Here is a 20249-nt window from a genome sequence, read left to right as displayed (position 1 = left end):
AAAAAAAAAAAAAAAAAAAAAAAGATCTCTCCTCTCCTCCTCTGTCCTGGAGAATTCGCTTTGTGTTCTTATGAATTTTTTCCCTTCTTCTTCTTCTCCGCCCTGCAGAGAAACAAATAAAAAGAGAAGATTTGACACAAATATTTTTGGGATTGGGAAAAATAGAAAATGTGATTATACAAAGACTTGGTCGTTCGAATTTTGGTTCAATTTTGTTCTTTTTCTTTTTTGTGCAATTTTTTGGAAAATAAATTTAAATTGGGAAATGAAATTAATATGATTAGATTATTTAACTTTTATGAAATTCTAATATACCATCTGCGGCATTAATGCAGATTTTCTTGTGAAGAATAGTGTGGGAGAGGTTGGTTCATCCCATCCTAGAATGGTCAAAGCAAAGAAAATGGAAATAGTATATTTGGTTTATGTAAATTTTGTTTTTTACGTCTTCCAGCTTAATAAAGTTCACTGATTTTGTACTACCTAATGGTGGGATAAACCAACTAGATTGACTCTGATTAGAACCGGGATATATTATAATCTTATCTGACCATTCTAATTAATGGGTTGGTTTATCAAGCAAATTAGCAGTTGATATAAGTTTTATACTTCTTTGTTATATACGTACTAATGTACTATGTTCTTTGTCATACTTGTTACAATATTGTGTTTTTATATAATAAAATATTTTTTCGTTCTTAGATTTTTCTTTTTAAATAAGCATTTTGTATAGTCAAATTCCGCCGGACTAAAGCTGGATCTTCACTCTTCAAGGTTTGTTTCCCCATTCAAAACACTCGACCTTTTTAGTGGGTTCATGTCTTTTACTTTTTTTTTTGTAGTAGCAAAAATCTTTAGCCATCTTCTGCTCAACTTTATTCTCTCTGTTTTGAGTTTTGGGGTTCAATACTTCACCATTAATTTAGACTATTATCAAGTCCAAAGGCTAAAAGCTTCCTCATCCAACTTTTTACTTGGTAGACGTTCATGGTATTCTGTCAGATATTTTTATTTGATTTTTTCCGTCTTAAGAACTTCATTTGAAAGTTTATTCCAAGGCTAGCCAACATGAAACTGGATGCCCTTGCAAAAACAACGTTATCAGCTTGTCTTGTAAACTCTTGAAGTAATCAAAGTTTATGTGTTGTTAAGCAAGAAAAAAGAAACATTTTGTATATGCACATTGTAATTGGTCCGGAACTTGAAACAAGTAAAGGCCATGATAAACATTGTGAAGTCTGGTCCAAAACTTAGGCATGGGCCGCATAACCTTTAAAAAGGTTGTATCTCTTTTTATCTAGTTTTCTCTAGTCTGATTTACTTTTTGTCTTCAGTGATCTAGTGGGCAAGAAGATTTACTTTCATATTTCGTCGTAATTGATGTCAATGAATTTTTAGGGAGTAGATGAGTCATATAAGACGGCTCCAAAGCTGTAGACGTCGGTCTTCTCGTTGACATGGTAACTAGCAATAGTAACCAGGGCGCAACAGGCAACATATCCTGAAATGCCATAAAATGTTGTAGAAACTTGAGCTTGTCAGAGAACACAAACGAGCAACTTTCACCTGATATTATCTAAAAGAATGTTGGTGGTCTTTTGCATCATGTACATGATCTCTAACTCGAGATGATTCATCACAACTGTCAACTGATTAACTATTAGGAAAATTGTTGTATGTATTTGCAAAGCTCTTGTTCACTGTTCAATACGCTTACATGAGAGGTAGAGGAAAATGAAAAACTTTGGGTGTTAATGATCATGTATAGTAGTAATGCATATTAAAAAAAGGGCGAGATTCTACTACTATGTCTTGGTCGACAAAAGCGCCATTAGAATGTACTCATACATTTGTAGTATCCTTCTACTATGTTTTAATTTGCAACAATATATAAAAAAAACCACTATACTATATACTGCCTTTGGGGGTCTTTAAGATTTGATATCATTCTTCAATTGATTCACGCTTTTTACAGCCTCTCGTACAAGTTTCCTTAAAGCCACAATTATTCTCGCCCATCATTTTTAGGAAGCTCTCACAACAATTGCATAAACTTTGGATATTTTATTTGACGAGAAAATGAGAATTAAGTTTGTGTTTTTTTTTTTTTTTCCCACAACTAGTAAATTTAAAGACTGGCGAAGAAGTGGCGTGTCAGCCTGTCAGGTATATTCACGAGAATTTGCATGAACCTTTGAAGAATACACAAGGAAAACACACAACGACGCAGACCGAAGCGCGTGAAAATATATAGGTTGGTGCGGGCAGGTAAGGAAGGTGGCTCTTCGGTAACGTCAAGGGTCAAAACTAATTAAAGAGGAAACGCGATCTGGATATACATCGATAATAATAATAATAATAATCGTGTGAATGTCACTCTTCTTCAAAGATTCTCCCCTTCACATTTTTTTTCTCCATTTTTGTTTCTTATTTTCTCATCTACTACACCCAAGGAATATTCCTCCACTTCTCACAAAAGTATGCAGAATTGCAGATTACTTTCTTTTCTTTTCTTTTTTTTGTTCTTTTTCTTTTATTCTATTCAAAAATGTCATTTCATATAATATAATTATTGGTTTTCTATTTACATCTTTACATTTGTGTGCGTTGGGATTCCTTTTTGTCAAACTTTCATATAATACAAAAAAAAAAATTATACAACGTCCAACGTATGGAATCTATAATGGTGGGTACGTACTAGTATATTCTCCTTCTTCCCTCGTTTGTTTAATCTTTAAGATACAACAAAATCATGTGTATATTTCTATAATAGGGAGAAAATAACGGAAGGGTCACTACTACTACTAACTACAATACTAAAATGACTCGAAATGGAGTCGTCGTTCTTATCTCAACGTCATGAGAATGCTGACGTCATCGCCAGATGTGATTGAATATGGTAAGGAATCCCATATCCCTTTAGAATATTCCCTCTTGTATATATGAATCATCCAAACAATAACCCCCCATATCCTAAAATATCATTATGCTATTTTACTATTCTACCCATTTCCCACAAATCCGAATAAATCTTTCTAAACTTTTTTTTTTTTTAAAAACATCAAAAGATTCGGTTTTAGGTACGCGACGGCCCGACCTTGATTAGACACCAATTCTATCATCTCTCTCTCTCTCTCTCTCTCTTTCTTTCTCTCCATAAAACTTCCCAACTTGACCGTCAAGCTTATTCTCTTTTCTCTCGTTTTAGATCCAATCTTCATATCTCTCTCTCTATATTTATATGATCTGTCACTAGTCTTTAGCTAGATCTTAAGAGAGGTGGTATGGACGTTTACGCCCACAAAATGAAGAGATGTCATGAATATGTTGAAGCCCTTGAAGAAGAACACAAAAAGATTCTAGTCTTTCAGCGTGAGCTTCCTCTCTGTTTAGAGCTTGTCACCCAAGGTAATATATATATGCACTTTTGATATTCTTTTTCGTTTTCATTCAATTCTTGTTTCTTAATTGTATATATATTTTTATATATAGCGATCGAGTCATGTCGGAAGGAGCTATCGGGATCGTCCTCTATGTCCGAACATGTTCGTAGCCAATCAGAATGTTCTGAGCGGACAACGAGCGAGTGCGGCGGTGGTGGTGCTGCTGTGTTTGAAGAGTTTATCCCAATCAAGTGGAGTTCACCATCTTCATCTGATCATGAAAACGATAGAGATGGAGCTGATGAGAAGAAGATTAAGATGAACAATGAAAATAACGGTGATAAGAAGAAATCAGATTGGCTTAGATCTGTTCAGCTATGGAACCAATCTCCAGATCCACAACCTAAAGAGGATGATCATCAAGTCATTAACAAGCAGAAGGCTGCGGCTGTCATTGAGGTCAAACGCAACAACGCCGGTGCGTTTCAACCGTTTCAAAAAGACAAACCTAAGGCTAATGAGCGTTCTCCTCAACCGCTAAAAACAATCACTCCTACGCCTACGACGACATCTAGCTCCACGGCCGAAACAGTCGGAGGTAAAAGCGAGTTTGAGCAGCTAAAACAATCTCAATCCAGTAGGAAGCAGAGACGTTGCTGGTCTCCGGAGTTACACAGGAGATTCTTGCACGCGCTTCAACAGCTCGGAGGATCACATGGTAAAGATTAAATGCTTAGATTGTTCGTATCAAGATTTGATAATAACAATTAGTAAGTAATTATATATTCATTTTTGTTTTATTGCGATATATGCAGTTGCTACACCTAAGCAGATTAGAGACCTCATGAAGGTCGATGGTTTAACCAATGACGAAGTTAAAAGCCATTTACAGGTAACAACACGAATCATATATGTTACGTTCTCTCGCTAATCATAGATTCATAGTTACATAATTCCATATATAACTTATACTTATATTGAAGTTTGTTGATTTTTAACAGAAATATAGATTGCACACAAGAAGACCAGCTACTCCGTCATCAACCAACGGCGGAGAAAATCAACAACAACGACAGTTCATGGTAGTGGAAGGCATTTGGGTGCCGTCGTCGCATGATCGTGCAACGAATACTAGAGTTTACGCTCCTATAGCTACACAACCACCTCCGCAATCTTCACCGTCGGGAGAGAGAAGTAGCCATCGTTGCAAATCGCCGGCAACATCTTCTTCAACACACACACAACACCTTCTTCCTCTTTCCTAAATAGTTCCCGATTTTGTATTAAAGAATTCGTTTCTTCATAAATATTGTTTTGTAACACCAAGAATGTTCATTCTAGCTAGGTTTAATTTTTTTTTTTAATAAACTGTAAACGATAGAGATATATATATATTTTTTTTCGTTACAGATATATTTACACACAATAAAAGTAAGATGTATGTCTTTTTATCGTTCGAGTAAATAACAATTTCACATCCGATTTTGTAAATTATAGTTGTTTATCTTACATTAAAAAAGAAGATTATACTAACACGTAAGAATTTTATGTTTAGTTTGCCTGATCCATGGTGGTGGTGCCGTGGTGGTGGTTAGTAGTAACGCGCTTTCATAAAACGGTCCACGTGGAAACGTGTTCATAAAGAATGGACCAAAGACCATTGAAAGAGAGACAAGCATAATCATTTTTTTTTTCTTCCGAGGCGGTGATTATTTAAACGACCTACACAGATTCTTTATTAATGTTGAAAATCATCAAATAATGTGATGTGGTAGAATTTTTCTAAAAATTCCATTTTGCGTTTGTTTTCATTTTGAGGTGTGTATGGTCCCCGTGGCCGAATATTCTGGTTCTTTTGTTTTTTAAAAGAAGCATATTTTCTTTGTCATTTTTCTTGCAACTGATTAGAGGAATCACAAGAAAAAATGATTCCTTATTAAAAAAAAACACATACTGTATGTATGGTTTTTAAATATGATATATGTGCTGTCCAAAGTATATTCTCTTCTTTCTTTTTTTTTCTATTGAGTTTTAGATATTCTCTACCATTTTAAAGTTATCTTATTGTGAATAAGATTATTCTTTTAAGACGAATCATTTATTAAAAGGTAAAAACGTTAAAGAGATTGTTTCTAACATGCATATATCCATCAACGTTTCAGAAGTGTGATTTATGTTTTTGATTCCTATGATCTGTTAAAAACTTAAAATAAATAAAATCATCCATCTAAAACAACATATCTTTAAAGATAAACTTTCATATTAACTTCCATCTAAAACATTTTTTTTTTTTTTAAACTTTTTAACTTTCATATTAACTTCATAAGAGTTTTGTTATTCATTACCCCCACTACTATATATCTCAAAATACATCAGGAATCAAATATTTATTGAGTTTTGGGACATTAAATAAAAATATTCATGTATATTTTTGGTGAACGTACTGTTTTTTTTTTTGACAAAAAAGTGGAAAATTACTCCAAATCAAATTCAGCGCCTACTTTTAGTTCAGAAGACTATTTTAAGTTCTTAATTTAAATTCTTAAGACAGTGATCCATGTAATCAGGAGATAAATCATCGGATTCAAATGTCTTAAATTTGCATTAAACACCCCTTCTAAAAAGAGGTTGGATTAACAAAAGCTGACCCTTGCCTTCTCCTAAAGGCCGGGTGGCCCTCCCTCTACCTCAAATACAGCTAACCATGGCATCACCTATACTTTATTTATGTATGAAGATATGTTTTGATATTTGATATTTGATATTTTTGTGTTTAAAACTGAATCTTCTCTTCTGCAAATTAAATGTAGACAAGATTGTCAGCCTTCTCTTCACTTAATAACCCAAACAAATTATGACAAAAATAATAGCATTAGTATCCACTTTCATTGATTCAATAACATTTTTGTTTCTTTTTTATATCTTATATACTGTAGTCACTAGGGGTGAGTCAATGGATTCTAAATTACTTTGACACACTCATCTATAGCATGGTCTTAAAATTTGCTGAGGTGGCAGGTGAACTGTCATTTGTTTGGGATCCCAGTTGTATCTATTTAATTAGTTAGTTATACGATCCCAGTGAAAGTTAATTAGTTAGGTACTGTAGTCATCTCGCTACTAAATTAATTAGGTAAATGTCAATTGCAATAGTTAATATTTTTTTTAAATAGCAAACATATAAGTTGGTAAAACAATGGGCCCGGTGAAGTTTAACAGACTAATTTATTAGACGTATATTACTTTTATTCATTCACTTAGTATTATTTTAAATGAATATACAAATATATATCTTCCGTGCAGATATTGCCTCCTCAGAAGACTTTCGGACATGGAATCATAACAAAAGTGGGGTTTTCTCAGTGAAATCAGCTTATTGGCTAGCAGTAAACACAAAAGACAATCCTCTATTGTTGGAAGCTTCTATTCAATCCTCTGTTAATCCCCTTAAAGAACAGATGTGGAAACTACATACTGAACCAAAAATTAAGATCTTCTTATGGAAGATGCTTAGTGGAGCGATGCCGGTAGCCTCAGTGTTCTCAATCATTCAACACTTCCTTGTCAACAAGGATAATTTAAAATGGCCTCTCACATTAAGAAGAATCTTCCCATGGATCATGTGGAGAATATGGAAAAACCAGAACCTTTTGTTTTTTGAAGGTAAAAGCTTCTCTCCTCTAGAATCGGCTCAGAAGATAAAACAAGATGTCAATGATTGGTTTATTGCCCAGGAGGTACATAATGAAGTCGATACTACAAACTTATTACCTTGTCAGACAGATCTCTCTATAAGGTCGGTTTCTTCGTTTCCTTGGAATCCTCCGGTCAGAGGCTGGTTAAAATGCAACATTGGTGTTTCTTGGTCAAAGAGAAATAGATTGGTTGGTGGTTCTTGGGTTTTAAGAGATAACACAGGGAATGTGTTACTTAATAGCAGGAGAGCTTTTAACAAGGTTAACTCTAGAGATGAGGCAAGTTTATGTGTTTCTGTTTGGGCAATAGAATGTATGCACAACCATAAAATGAATCATGTAATTTTTGCCTTAGAGGATGTGCAGCTTGTTGGTGTTGTTCTACGACCAAATGCCTGACCTTCTTTCCGCTACCAAGCATCGGAGATATGGAGAGTTCTGGGAAGAATTATATTTTGGAGACTTGTAATTGAAGATGCCTCGGCGAATAGAGGAGCCACTCTCATTGCCAAAAGTGTAACTGAAGACTGTCGCCTGCAATCCTATGTAGCGACTGGTCATCCCTATTGGTTAAGCAATGTTTTTGAGAATGAGAGGGTTTATTAATCCTCTTCTTGTTTCAGTAGGCTACTCTTAAAAATTTTGGGTTTTGGTATAGGGCTGATATCTCGAGGAGGCTTTTGGTTAGATTGCCCATCGGTTAAACGATTAAGTGTAGAAGTTTAGGAAATCATATCTTGTAACATGTGGACTTTATTAACTAATATATTCCTTCAGAAAAAAAAAAGAATCGGTTGTGTTGTTTGAAAATGAATATAAAATGGTGAGTATCTTTTATGACACAAAAAGACCTCATGCTTTGACAAAGATATATGCACATTATATTGATTATTGAGGAAATAAACCAAAAATTGAGAGATAAAAAGAATTTGATTAGTCATTACATTAGTAATCTGTTACATTGTTATCTATATCAATTTTTTGTTTGATATACTAGGTAACAAATTTCTTATGTTTATATTTCTCTAATTATAATATCATGAAAATAACAGATGACGATTTGCACATAAACCGCGTAGTAAAATTAACAGCGACATTTCTAGATCATTTCATTCTTTGGGGACAATTCTCTTTTCACTGTTCAGTTGTCTTCAACGTCATTTGTTGATGTTCCAACGTAAGTCAAATAACATGTATGTCATTATAATACCATCAATTCAAACAAAAAAAATATACAATTTTGCGCATCCAATTCATTATAATTTAATAAAAACCAAAAATAAAGAGTACAATTTTGCGCATCCAATACATTATGTCTATTTTATTATATCAGAAGTAAATGAACTCTTTTTGATAGACTATATAATAAATATATGAGTTATTAGTTGGTTATAAAATTAAAACATTAATAATTTAGACGGGTTTAAGCAATGTATTATTAGTATACTCATCATTTACGGATTGACTTGATTATCAATTGATATCTAACTAAAATCTTTTGACTTGATTATCAATCAATTGCCTTAAATTATTCTTCAAATAAAATCTTTTGATATCTAACTTACCATATTAATTTATTACTTATCATTATAATTCACCTATTATCTTTATATGATTCTATTTTTGTAAAACAAATAAATTATCATATTATTTATCATAACTATAATAGTTTCATTTTTGGATATACCATAATTTGAATTTTGTAAAAATGAATATAAATTATTCAATCTATAAGATATTCAAGCTTTAGTAATATTATTCTTTTAATAAATATTATTTAACTAAAATTTTGACTAATGGGTCAAAATTTGAATATTTAAATTCAATTATATATATATTTTTTGTTGAATTATATAATTTTATATACTATAGTAAATATTTTAAATAATTTAATTTGAAATATTTAAAAAATAGTTTAATTTGGTATTTAATAAATCAAAAATTTACAAATTATAAACACTCTAATTGATTTATTATAGCACGGGTAAATAATATGTCACTATAATATGAAAAAAATTTAAGAAACCAAGTACATTAAAACAAAAAGTTTAACATATATTAAATTACTCATAGTATAACATCTAACTTTTTAAAACTAAATTTACAAAATTATATCTTATAATGACATTCAAGTCATGTTGTAAAACATACATTATTTAAATAACTTCATATGCATAAACTAATACAATATATTAAAAATTTATTTTAAAAATATAAAATATACAAAAATTGTATAAAATAAAATTTAACTGATGCTATAACACGGTACTATTCTAATAGATTACAATACCTCATCAGACAAAAGTTTGTTGATATTAACCTTGTAGATATTATTAACGAAAACTACTTATGCAAGTATCAAATATGCAACATTAAGATGTATAACTTATCTTCTGTTGAAGGGGAGCCGATACGTTTATGTTATACTAGTAAAGGTTAAATCCAAAATGTAATGTATTTAGCTGTTATGGTTCGACCAAATGTTGACAGCAAATGTGATATGTTGAACTCCTCAAGGAATGAACACTTACAATATGTCAAAACGTTTCAAGGCTTTTGCTTAGTTGAGATTCCATAACGCCAGGTATAATATTTTTTTGTATTACATTTTAGACTTTCAGATTAATTTTGATGTCTCATGTAATATTTGGACGAAGAATTAAGGTCAGAATGGTTCAACTCAGATATCAAATTTTAGATTTCTAGTTTGCACAAACGTTAATAATCATGGGCTGTGTACGTTATGGGCTTTTTAAGTCACGAGAGCAATGATATTCAACAAGACAACAAGAGAGTCGACTATTTTGCTTTTACTCTATCTACTTTTTGGGTTTTATTGAAACCATGTTTTAGAAAATTTAATCATGTTTTACGATTAATCGGGAAAATAGTTTTTTTTTTGTTAATAATGAATCCATCTTTATTTCACAATTAATGTTAAGGTTTTAGTACTACATAACAAATTCATATTACAAGTAAATTTAGATTTTATTTTCTTTCTGCTATTCGAACCTGACTACAGTTAACGTACTTACATCAACTTACCAAAATATTTCAACCTTAGAGTGAATATAAAATATATTGGCAGCGTCCGGTAAATGTTAGAAAAACTAAAAGCTGTGGTTGATTATTGCATTATAGGAAAAGCAGTACATGAACCAGTGTCGACTGCACATATATTTTATGTAGCCTATAACTTTAAGATCTAATTGATTCTCTTTTTTAAAAAACAACTATACTTCGTGAAATAAACAAGATGCATGAATCATACGGCATAAGACAAACAATTATCAACTTCGAGATCATGTACTTGTATTAAATATATATCAAATGGTTCTAAAACCGCGAATTTAGATCCCGTGCATGTTCTTAATTATTTTGGTCAGTGTTTTCCACAAAACCGTACACGAAAACAGTTCTTTTAAACTTAGTTTAAGCAACCAAACGTACATAAATCTTTGAACGATCGATGTTGTTGTTCTCCGTTTAAAGCATCTCTCAACCACATAAATAGATTTTTCGTATCTCACCCTCGTTTTCTTATTGGACATGTTGACATTTAACTATATAAATTATTCTGTTTGATCGATCATATAAGATATTTTCTCCAATAATGTATATATGTAAGTACATGTACATGCATAAATATTAGTGGGATTATATACTCCAAACAAAATGTATTCCAATTAATTGACAAATATGCAATAAATTAAGATTGGTATAATTAATAAGATTGAAGGTAGAAATTAAACACATATCATAATATTTGAGAGAGGGTGAAAAACAAACCCTAAATTAGATTAGTAGATGTAAACAAAAACTATTTTGTCTAGTTGTCATTTTTCTTGTCTTGTCCTAATTTACAACTTGCCAATTTTAATAGAAAAATAAGAAAAGAGAAACAAATATATAAAAATGGAAATTGTCACAAGATGTTGTTAATCATCATCGTCTGCTTCTTGGGACACCCTAACGAAAACAAATCATCTTCCCGAGATCTCTTCTTGCCACCACCACACTCCACTGCGACGTCGTTTGATGGACCAGTCGTCGTCACATTGAAAATGTTGACTCCGAAAAGCCTAACCACAGTCTGAACCGGACTAGACCGGACTTTCCAGTCGATATACAATTGCCGGTCTGGTCCGGTAGATCTCTCGAAACAAACCACATCACCTGCTCGAAGATTCTTCTCTTTAACGAACCGGCTCCACCCCTTGGTCAACACGTAACTTTGACTGCTGTTCCAGTAACTGTAACGGAACCGCCACACTTTCCCTGTTCTGTCTTCCAAGTTAATCAACACACCTTTCGCCGGAGACGGACTCACCCCCGTCTCCGTCGTCATCGCCGGTAACGGAAAATGTTTCTCCGCGTGTTGTTTCGGTATCACCAACCGGTTCAGCTTCCCGACGTCGCTCGGCGTAACAGCCTTCTCGAACAAAACCTCACGCGCTCTCGAAACAGCGTCGTTTGATGACACCGCCGTCTCCGACCCACAGCGGTTTCCGTTACCGTTAACAAATTTCCGTCTGCTCTGTTCGAGCTCGTCGGCATAAGTGTGTTTCCTCAGCATGTCAACGATCTCGGCTTTAGAGTGAGCGTCAAGAAACGCAGATTCGGCGTCCGTCGTCGTCGGAGATTTGAAATTAGTGACGGCGTCGCGGCCGCGGAACCTCCTGGCGGCGATGTCGTAAGAAGTGGCGGCTTCTTCTTCCTCGTTGAACGTACCGAGCCAGACACGCTGGTGCTTCTCGTAAATCTGAGCACCCCATCTGCCGTTAGGCTGAGGGACGACGCCTTTGTATTTGGAAGAAGGGAGCTTGCGTGACTCGGTCTCGACTCCGTTGTCTGAATCCAAAACGACGCTGCTTCCGCCGCTTCCCATTCTGTAAAGACGCGTCGTCGTCGACGGAGGAGGAGAAGAGAGTTTGTTCATCATCTCCTTCGGAGTAGAGATGGAGAGAGACTCTGACGTTGTACTACTGTCGTCTACAACACAGCTGTAATCCATTTTTTTTTTATTTTTTGTTGTTGTCTAAGAGAGGAAATAAGAAAAATGAAGAAATGGGTTTGTGTTTATTTGCTTTATGAGGATATGGGGTTGGACTAGTATATATATACATGGGAAGTGCATGTATAAATGTTAAAATGTGGGTTAAATGATTTAGAGAAGAAGAAAGGTTAAAAAAAAAAAAAAGAGAAAAAGGGTGCAGAAGAGTAGGGTCAAGTCTTGCAAGAATGGCAAAATTATGTTTTGTAGAGGAAGTTTCGTGGGAACTAGAGTCCAATAACAACATATGGGTATTAGTGTTGTTTTGTATATACTATTATTATTACATATTCGTACTAATTTTGGTACCTTTTAATTAGTCCTTTTGTTTCTTATGTTGTTTTTTTTGCTATGTTTAGTTCTTTATACGGTAATAATAATATACTATAGGGAGTCTATATCAAATGCATTGAGAAACATGAAGATTATTATAATATATTAGAAATAAAGAATTTGATTATTTTTACTAAGAGACAAAAATAATTATAACACTATATATCAATGAGACTCTTGAATTGATGCGTTAAGCATGGGCTAAAGAAAGAACATATTTGACAATTCGTCCGATATTGTATATGTTTTTTTTTTGTTTTAGAGAAAAGAAGTTTCCGAAAATCGAATGGTCCATACAAAAATGAAGATGAATAGTAGTTAAGATAGATATGTAAAATAATTGTAGTAGAGTTGACTCGTTGTGAGATAGAACAAAAATATGAGTCATGGGCGATGTGTAATAGCAAGCAAATGGGGATAGAATAGAGTGCCAAGTGGGAAAGGGGGTTCACATGAGGTTTAGACCTTCCCCTCTTTTCTTGTCTTTTTTTGTTTTGTCTTTGTTGTAATTATATATATATACAAATCCCTATTCAATAGTGCATCTCGCTTTGAAGCTTTTCTTGAAACTATTTATATTCCCCCATTCCATATTTGGTATTTGACGTGTCTCTTTTACATATTATTCAAAAAAAAGTCTTTTGCTTTAGTTGGGAATTGTCATGATCGTTGTTAGGTTCTATCATCATATGTTTCCTACAAGTCCATAGTTTTGGTTTTTATCCTATAACCACTTGTTTGTACGTAGAATCATAGTATGTATTGTTACTTTTTTCCAACACATTGTATTCTTTCTTCCTTTACACTCAATTTCTCAAATTTTAAAGCAACACAACTCAAAAAGGATATGTTTTCCATCCTAAAGTGAGTTTTTCTTGAAACATGTTGGAAAACAATATTATTTTAGGGGCATGAAGTGAGACATATTAGTAATATTTATAGGACATTAACAAACTTAATAATTATTGCTAAATAGTGTCGACTGAATTACAAACATAAATATCAAAAACTTTAACTTATATTGTTTCATGGAACAGATATAACTCAACTCTTCAAATCATGGATACACACCTTCTTTACGTTAATATCGTTCAAATAACTAATCATATCAATCACACACTACTGACTACTGATACAACGTACGAATACGCCAGCGAATCCAAGAGACTCTAGTTGACGACTAGAGTGTGACTAGTCCCTTCTTAGTTCTTACCTATGCATNTTTTTTTTTTTTTTTTTTTTTTTTTTTTTTTTTTTTTTTTTTTTTTTTAAGAATTAGTACATAATTTGAGAAATACATTCCTCTGTTTCTCTTTTGTTTCATTTATATACCCACACAATGAAATAAAATTATATTCCACGTCATCTGAGATAATGAATTACACAGCTGGCCTAGTTTGAATGCAGAACGTAAAACGTCAACTATTTTTGGTTGTTTTGATTAGTTTTCACAAGCAATAATAATAACTAATGAGTTCAAATATAATTATTGCTCAATTATATGAACTGGAATTAAATATATTAAGGAGTATATCAAGAATAGGGACAAGAAGATCAGAAGAGGAGATAATAATACATTGTACATATGTGAAGGGGGAGATGAACCCATATCGATTCGTATTACCCCCCAAAGCCATATTCTTGTACGGAGCAAGAGTACCTAATTTTTTTTCTCCACTTTTCTTGGTCCTACCTTTTTCGAATGTTTATCCATTTTGGTTCAAACAAAAGTAATATTTATCCTTTTTTTAAAGAGGGTATATACATATTTCTTAAATAACATTTGCCATTTCCTCAAATAGATTATTCTATATAAAAGTCATCTGTTGAAATAATATACTTATCTATATATCTTAATCAGAGGGTCATAGACTCATAGCTCACTAGTTATTGTACTGAAAATTCAAGATTCAGAAATTCAAAGATAAATTTATATATATGAACGACATTAAAATGGTTAGCCTTTCAGTGATTTCATATTTTCGTACGTGGATCTTTCATTTAACAATCAACAAAAAGCTGAAATGGGCACAACCGCACAAGTATACATTTAAGTAAATATCTAGCTATATGATCACGTCTCCTTACATAATGCATGTAATCTGGTTATCATCGACACCATTGACCTTCTTCTATCGAAAACTTTCAAACAGTTCCTATATATATAGTAGGCTCTTTGCTTTCTCTTTTTTTGAAAAAAATTCCTCCTGATTTTTCCTTATTTTTTGAAACATAGATTTAATTACGTTTATTTTATTAACAAAAAAAGCGCAAACCAAACAATAATTTTGCGTTTGCCTAACTAAAGGCCTGTCTCAATCATCATGAAAAAACTTTATCACTTTTAGTGGGGAAAAAATGGAAGATAAATAAACTCATGGGGTTGAGTACGTGTAATTAACATGCAAAAATTGCCACATAACATAGATTAGTTGAAATGGGTGAGGTTTGGTATAACTGGAAACGGTCGTTTAATTGAAGAATTGGGCCATGCAATGCAAGTGGGAAAGACAACGAGTGAGAGAGATATTATGTTTTGAAGGACAAAAAGGTCAGCAGCACTCAGCACCATCCTCATCATTTCTTCTATCTATCTGGACCCAAACTTCATCCTATTTTTAGTAATATTCCCATTCCATCTCAGCCGTTCATTTTGGATTCTTATCTTCCATCGCACAATTTTGGTATAAAAATCACCATATAGGGGCATGCCCACAGATATATCTGTCAAATAACAACATTATTGTATTTTTGTATTGGGGATAATCAGGTTGGCCTAACAAGTTAAACTTAAATCCAGTGGAGTCGTAATTTAATAACATGGCCTAACTTAGGCCACCTTACCAAAACTAATTAAGTAGTATTTAAATAAAGTTAATGTGTGGCTCCCCACATTTTTTAAAAAAGTATAAATAAAAGAAGCGTGAAATTAAGCATGCGACTTATACAAGTATATACAGTACAATCAACTCACTGGAAACCTAATTTTTTAAAAAATCATAATTGCAAACCTAATTCATGTGATTACGTTCTCTGGAGCAAATCAGCTCCTTATGTTATGACTTTGTATAATTCTAATTAATTTGCTGTGTTTTGGCGGATTTCTGGGGGAAAGATTACAAAAAATTTGTCGGCAGATTATTTGCAATTAGTGGATATCATCTACAAGTTCAAATTATCGAACTAATGAACCATTTGAATTTCGCATACACGCCTAATAAGTAATAAAGATGTTAGCCTCACCCTAATGAGAAATGCTAGAAGAATGTGTAGTTAACTTATAGACCATCTCAATTTAGTTATTTAAGTAACTACAATTTTTTTTTTTTTTTGGTATACAGTAAGTAATAAGAAGATAAAAAGATCAGACAGGACAAGAAGACCCTTTAAAATGAAGACACTCCATTTAAAGTATTATTTATCTAGGCTGTCCTGAGGTACAATACTATAAACTATCAATATTGATATTTAGCCTCACCACTATTCTATAAATATCAATATTGATATCAATACTATCAATACTATAAACTAAAAAAACCAGAAGGAGATGCAAATTAAAAGGGACTGCGAATCATGGCGATTTCGAAGGCGATTGTTTTCAAGTTTTGAATGATTGATCCCGACGGGTTTGGGAGGCGAGGAGAGGATCTCCTTCGATCTCTGCTGGTTAATGATGATTGGATTCAGATCGGAAGTCTGATTCTTTTTGGGCAAAGTTTGATTCTGCTGGTTGCAGATCTTGGGATTGTGGGGGACTTTAATGGGTTCTCTGATCTTTATGATTCGGCCGGGTGGAGTTTGTATATTCTTATAAGGGGGATTGGAAATGTCGAGATGGTGGTCTTGATGATGGTATCTGATGGAGATTCGTGGATGGTTCCAACGCTTACAATCAGGGGTTTGGATGTTCTGCTTTCAAGTCTCAATATCTGTATTTGGAGGGGATTCATTTCTCTGGATTTGGGCAGGTTTTGTTATTCTTTGCTAGTATCGGATTTCAATAAGGGAAATATTGTCTTCTGTGGTGTTAATCTCGGGATTTCGACGGATTTGGAGTGGGAGGGAATCCGGATTGTCGACTCCTATGGGTTTGTGTATTGGTCTCTGTGGTTTACTTTATGGGATTCATATCTGATTTGGTTGGGGATTCTGTTTGAGATCTCTTTATCCTGGTTTGGAAGGTGGATATCTTTGATTTTTCCTTATGATAATTTCCAGGCTTTTTCGATGGTTTTGATGGTACGATTGGGGATAATCTGGATAGTAATGGGAGAATATATGATTCGATACGGTCTGCTCTTGGGAGAAGGGGTTAGTGTTGAGGTATATAAACGAAGGCTTGCGGTTTGTTTATGCATCATCTCTCTCTGGTTTTGTTATTCGCTCCTTCTTGCTTTTCTTTTCATCTTCAGTTTTTTCTGGGTTTTTCTTGCGGGTGGCTATATTTCTTTTCTGCGAATCATGGCTCAATTGGTTTTCAGCAAGAAGAATGCAACACTGGTTCGTACTGAAACTGTGTCCATCTCCAGTTTGGTTTTGGCTCAGAGAATTCAGCAGTTCTCGATGACCCTTATTGGTAGGCTCATGAATCCGGTGTGTCAGAATATGGAGTCCTTGATAGCTAATTTTCCAAAAATTTGGAAGTTAGAAGAGAGGGTGGTTGGTGCCGATTTAGGTCAGGGGGTTTTTCAGTTTAATTTTGAGGATGAGGAAGATATTTTGTCAGTTTTGCAAAATGGTCCATACCATTTTGATGGTTGGATGGTCTCACTGGTTCGATGGGAGCCAGTCATCTCTTCCTCCTACCCTTCAGCTATCAACTTCTGGGTTAAAGTGTTAGGGATTCCAATGCATTTGTGGGAGGTGGCTACTTTTGAGGCTGTTGGTAAGAAGCTTGGGAGGATTCAAGAGGTTGATGAGGAAACGGGTAGTCTATGTGTGTCAGTTAATGGGTTCAATCCGCTGATCTTCAAGATGGTGGTGCCTTTTGCAACTGGGGACGAGATTGTGGTCTCACTAGAGTATGAGAAATTAAATGGGGTTTGTGAGCATTGTTCCCGGATCACCCATGATTCCAAGGTCTGTCCAGAGGTTCTTAAGGGGGCTACTGTCCAAGGTGCGGATTTGCAGAGGGATAGTCGAGGTAGTCAAAGGCAATTTCCAGCTGTGAAGCAAGAACAGCATCTTAATGCTGGGGGTTGGGAAAAGCCTAGAAAGCATGCTAAGAGGGCCCTGGATTTTCAGTCTGCGGATTCTAGCGAATTTGGATATTTTCCCCAGCAACGTTTTGGAGGTCAGAGTTCTAACGGTAATGGTTCTCACCGTCCTCGTCAACAAGAGCATCTACAGGGTCACGCTTGGGGTCAGAAGAGGAGTTTCGGTGAGGTCACTGGTCGAGAGGAAGGTTCTCATCGCGGTACACATTCAGGGAATGGAGAGGGTTCGGGTAAGGTCCCCGGTTATGTTCTTAACCGAAAGAGTGCTGGTACGGCTTGGCCTAAACCTCTTTTTAAGGTCAAACAGGCGGCTGTTGTGGAGCATAGTTCGATGCGAATTGATAATATTGTGGGAGACCCCAGCTCTAGTGATCCACCAGCGGACAAGGAGGCTGAGGGGAGTGTTGTTAAGGGAGATGCCGGGGCTGATCTGGCTATGGATTTTGAGGTTGACAATGATGACTTGCTTGAGGATGGTGAATTTGATGATATGGGTAAGTCTGATCTTAACGGTGTCCAGGAGGGGGCTGTTTCTCCAACTCAGGGTGTGGGGGGTCATACGGATCAAGGGTCTGAGGTTCAAGTGGATCAGGTTACTGATTCCCAGGGTGATTATGACTGTATTCCGAAAGGTACACCCTCTTCTCATGTATCGGTTGAGTTAGATGTGGGGATTGTTAATAATGCTATGGCAGCATTTACTTTAGATGCGACAGGTGGGCATAAAAAGAAGAATTTTAATTCTTATGTTAGGAAGAGTGCTAGCGGTTCTAGGATGCCTTCTTTGGCTTTAGCTTCTCCAGGGAAACGTTTACTTGCTAAGGCTTTGTCTAAACCTGCAGGTGAAGGGAATAAACAGAAGCTGATGGGGAAACTGGGTAATAATACAGTGGGCACTAAACCTTCGGATGGGGGGCGTCAAGGAAAGAAAGGGATGGGGGCTCTCCCGAAACCGCCGGCTAGAACGTGAAGATTCTGAGTTGGAACTGTCAGGGCATAGGGGTGGATCTGACAGAAGGATATTTGGGAGATTTGTGGAAGCAGCATCGGCCAGACATCTTATTTTTATCAGAAACTAAAAAGTGTTTTTCTTATTTACAAAAATTTCAAAAAAAGTTTGGTTATAATAATTTGTACACTGTTGATCCCCATGGTTCTAGTGGAGGGTTAGCTTTATTTTTCATGGATGAAATAAAACTTTCTATTTTATATGATAGTAATCGAATTATTGATGTTAAAGCTTCATTTGGTCAACAATTGGTTTATTTGTCTTTTGTTTATGGGGATCCAATTCTGCAGAATCGTGCAAAGGTATGGGAGAAGTTAATGGATATTGGTTCTTTCCGGATAGATCCTTGGTTTTTGATTGGAGATTTCAATGAACTTGTTGGGAATCATGAGAAAAGGGGTGGGGCCTTACGGCCTGCTTCCTCTTTTGTGCCCTTTCAAACAATGATTCGGCACTGTGGTATGCTTGAATTCCCGTGTTATGGAGAGCAATTATCCTGGCGAGGTAATCGCTGTAATAACCAGGTGGTTCGGTGTCGCTTAGATCGTGCTCTAGGTAATGAAGATTGGCATAGTTTTTTCCCAAATTCGAGGGTGGATTATTTGGAGATGGTCGGATCTGATCATTGTCCCATTCTGGCTACTTGTCTGAAAACAGCCTCTCGCCGGTATAGGCAGTTTCGTTTTGATAAACGTTGGTTGGGGAAGGACGGACTTTTAGGTGCGGTAGAGTCCGGATGGGCGCGCACAAACAATTTTCGGGTACCGGCTTTTTTGGATAAAATTAGGACTTGTCGAAATTCGATTTCGTGGTGGCGGAAAAATAACGTGACTTCTGGCCCGTCCCTTATCTCTTCACTGAAGGCTGCCTTACAGGAGGCCAAGATGGATGACTTGATTTCTCAGGATGAGATTCGAGACATTGAGAGAAAATTAAAAGAGGCTTATCGGGATGAGGAGTTGTATTGGCAACAGAAGAGCCGGAAATTCTGGTTACGGGTGGGAGATAAAAATACAAAATATTTTCATGCTTCGACTAAGCAAAGGAGGGTCCGGAATAGGATTGTTGGGTTATTTGGCCCGGATAACGTTTGGGATGAGTCACCTTTGGGAATGGAGAATATAGCTTCCAAATATTTTGAGGATTTGTTTAAACGGTCTGATGTAACTGGTATATCAGAAATACTACAGGAGATTTCACCTATTATTACAGATCATATGAATCGAAGTCTAATAAGGGAAATTACGGAGGCGGAGGTTCGGAAAGCTTTATTTGCTATGCATCCAGAGAAATCTCCAGGCCCTGACGGTATGACAGCTTTATTCTTTCAACGGTTCTGGCCTTCATTAAAAGGAGATCTGGTGGCTCTGGTTAAAAATTTCTTTAGGACGGGTGGCTTTGATCCTCGCTTTAATGAGACTAATATTTGTCTCATCCCTAAGGTGGATCACCCACAACGTATGACAGAGTTTCGGCCTATAAGTCTGTGTAACGTGAGTTATAAGATTATTTCAAAAGTTTTATGTCTTCGGCTTAAGCGTTTTTTACCGTCTCTGGTTT

The 20249-nt window shown here is 35.1% G+C and overlaps 3 protein-coding genes and 1 long non-coding RNA gene across 4 annotated transcripts; 2 read left to right on the top strand and 2 right to left on the bottom strand.

Moving 5' to 3' along the window:
* On the top strand, nt 3001-4832 carry LOC104776688 (myb family transcription factor EFM-like). Its single transcript, XM_010500794.2, has 4 exons — nt 3001-3408; nt 3493-4101; nt 4199-4275; nt 4385-4832. Exons 1-4 carry the CDS (start codon nt 3285-3287, stop codon nt 4646-4648), a joined length of 1074 nt encoding a protein of 357 aa, XP_010499096.1. The 5' UTR covers nt 3001-3284; the 3' UTR covers nt 4649-4832.
* On the bottom strand, nt 6724-7823 carry LOC109132257. Its single transcript, XR_002037506.1, has 2 exons — nt 7155-7823; nt 6724-7063 (listed from the first exon to the last, which is right to left on the bottom strand). It is a non-coding gene; the product is annotated as an uncharacterized LOC109132257 (long non-coding RNA).
* On the bottom strand, nt 10817-12217 carry LOC104776687 (AP2/ERF and B3 domain-containing transcription repressor TEM1-like). Its single transcript, XM_010500793.2, has one exon. The coding sequence runs from the start codon at nt 12090-12092 to the stop codon at nt 11004-11006; it is 1089 nt and encodes a 362-aa protein (XP_010499095.1). The 5' UTR covers nt 12093-12217; the 3' UTR covers nt 10817-11003.
* Nucleotides 16023-19443, top strand: LOC104776686. The gene is made up of 2 exons (XM_010500792.2): nt 16023-18312; nt 18523-19443. The coding sequence occupies exons 1-2, from the start codon at nt 16074-16076 to the stop codon at nt 18648-18650; spliced, it is 2367 nt and encodes a 788-aa protein (XP_010499094.1). The 5' UTR covers nt 16023-16073; the 3' UTR covers nt 18651-19443.

This window comes from Camelina sativa, chromosome 3, assembly GCF_000633955.1.
Source record: "Camelina sativa cultivar DH55 chromosome 3, Cs, whole genome shotgun sequence".
Taxonomy (NCBI): domain Eukaryota; kingdom Viridiplantae; phylum Streptophyta; class Magnoliopsida; order Brassicales; family Brassicaceae; genus Camelina; species Camelina sativa.
The sequence above is the reverse complement of the archived record's forward strand: the minus strand, read 5'-3'. Positions and strand labels throughout refer to the sequence as shown.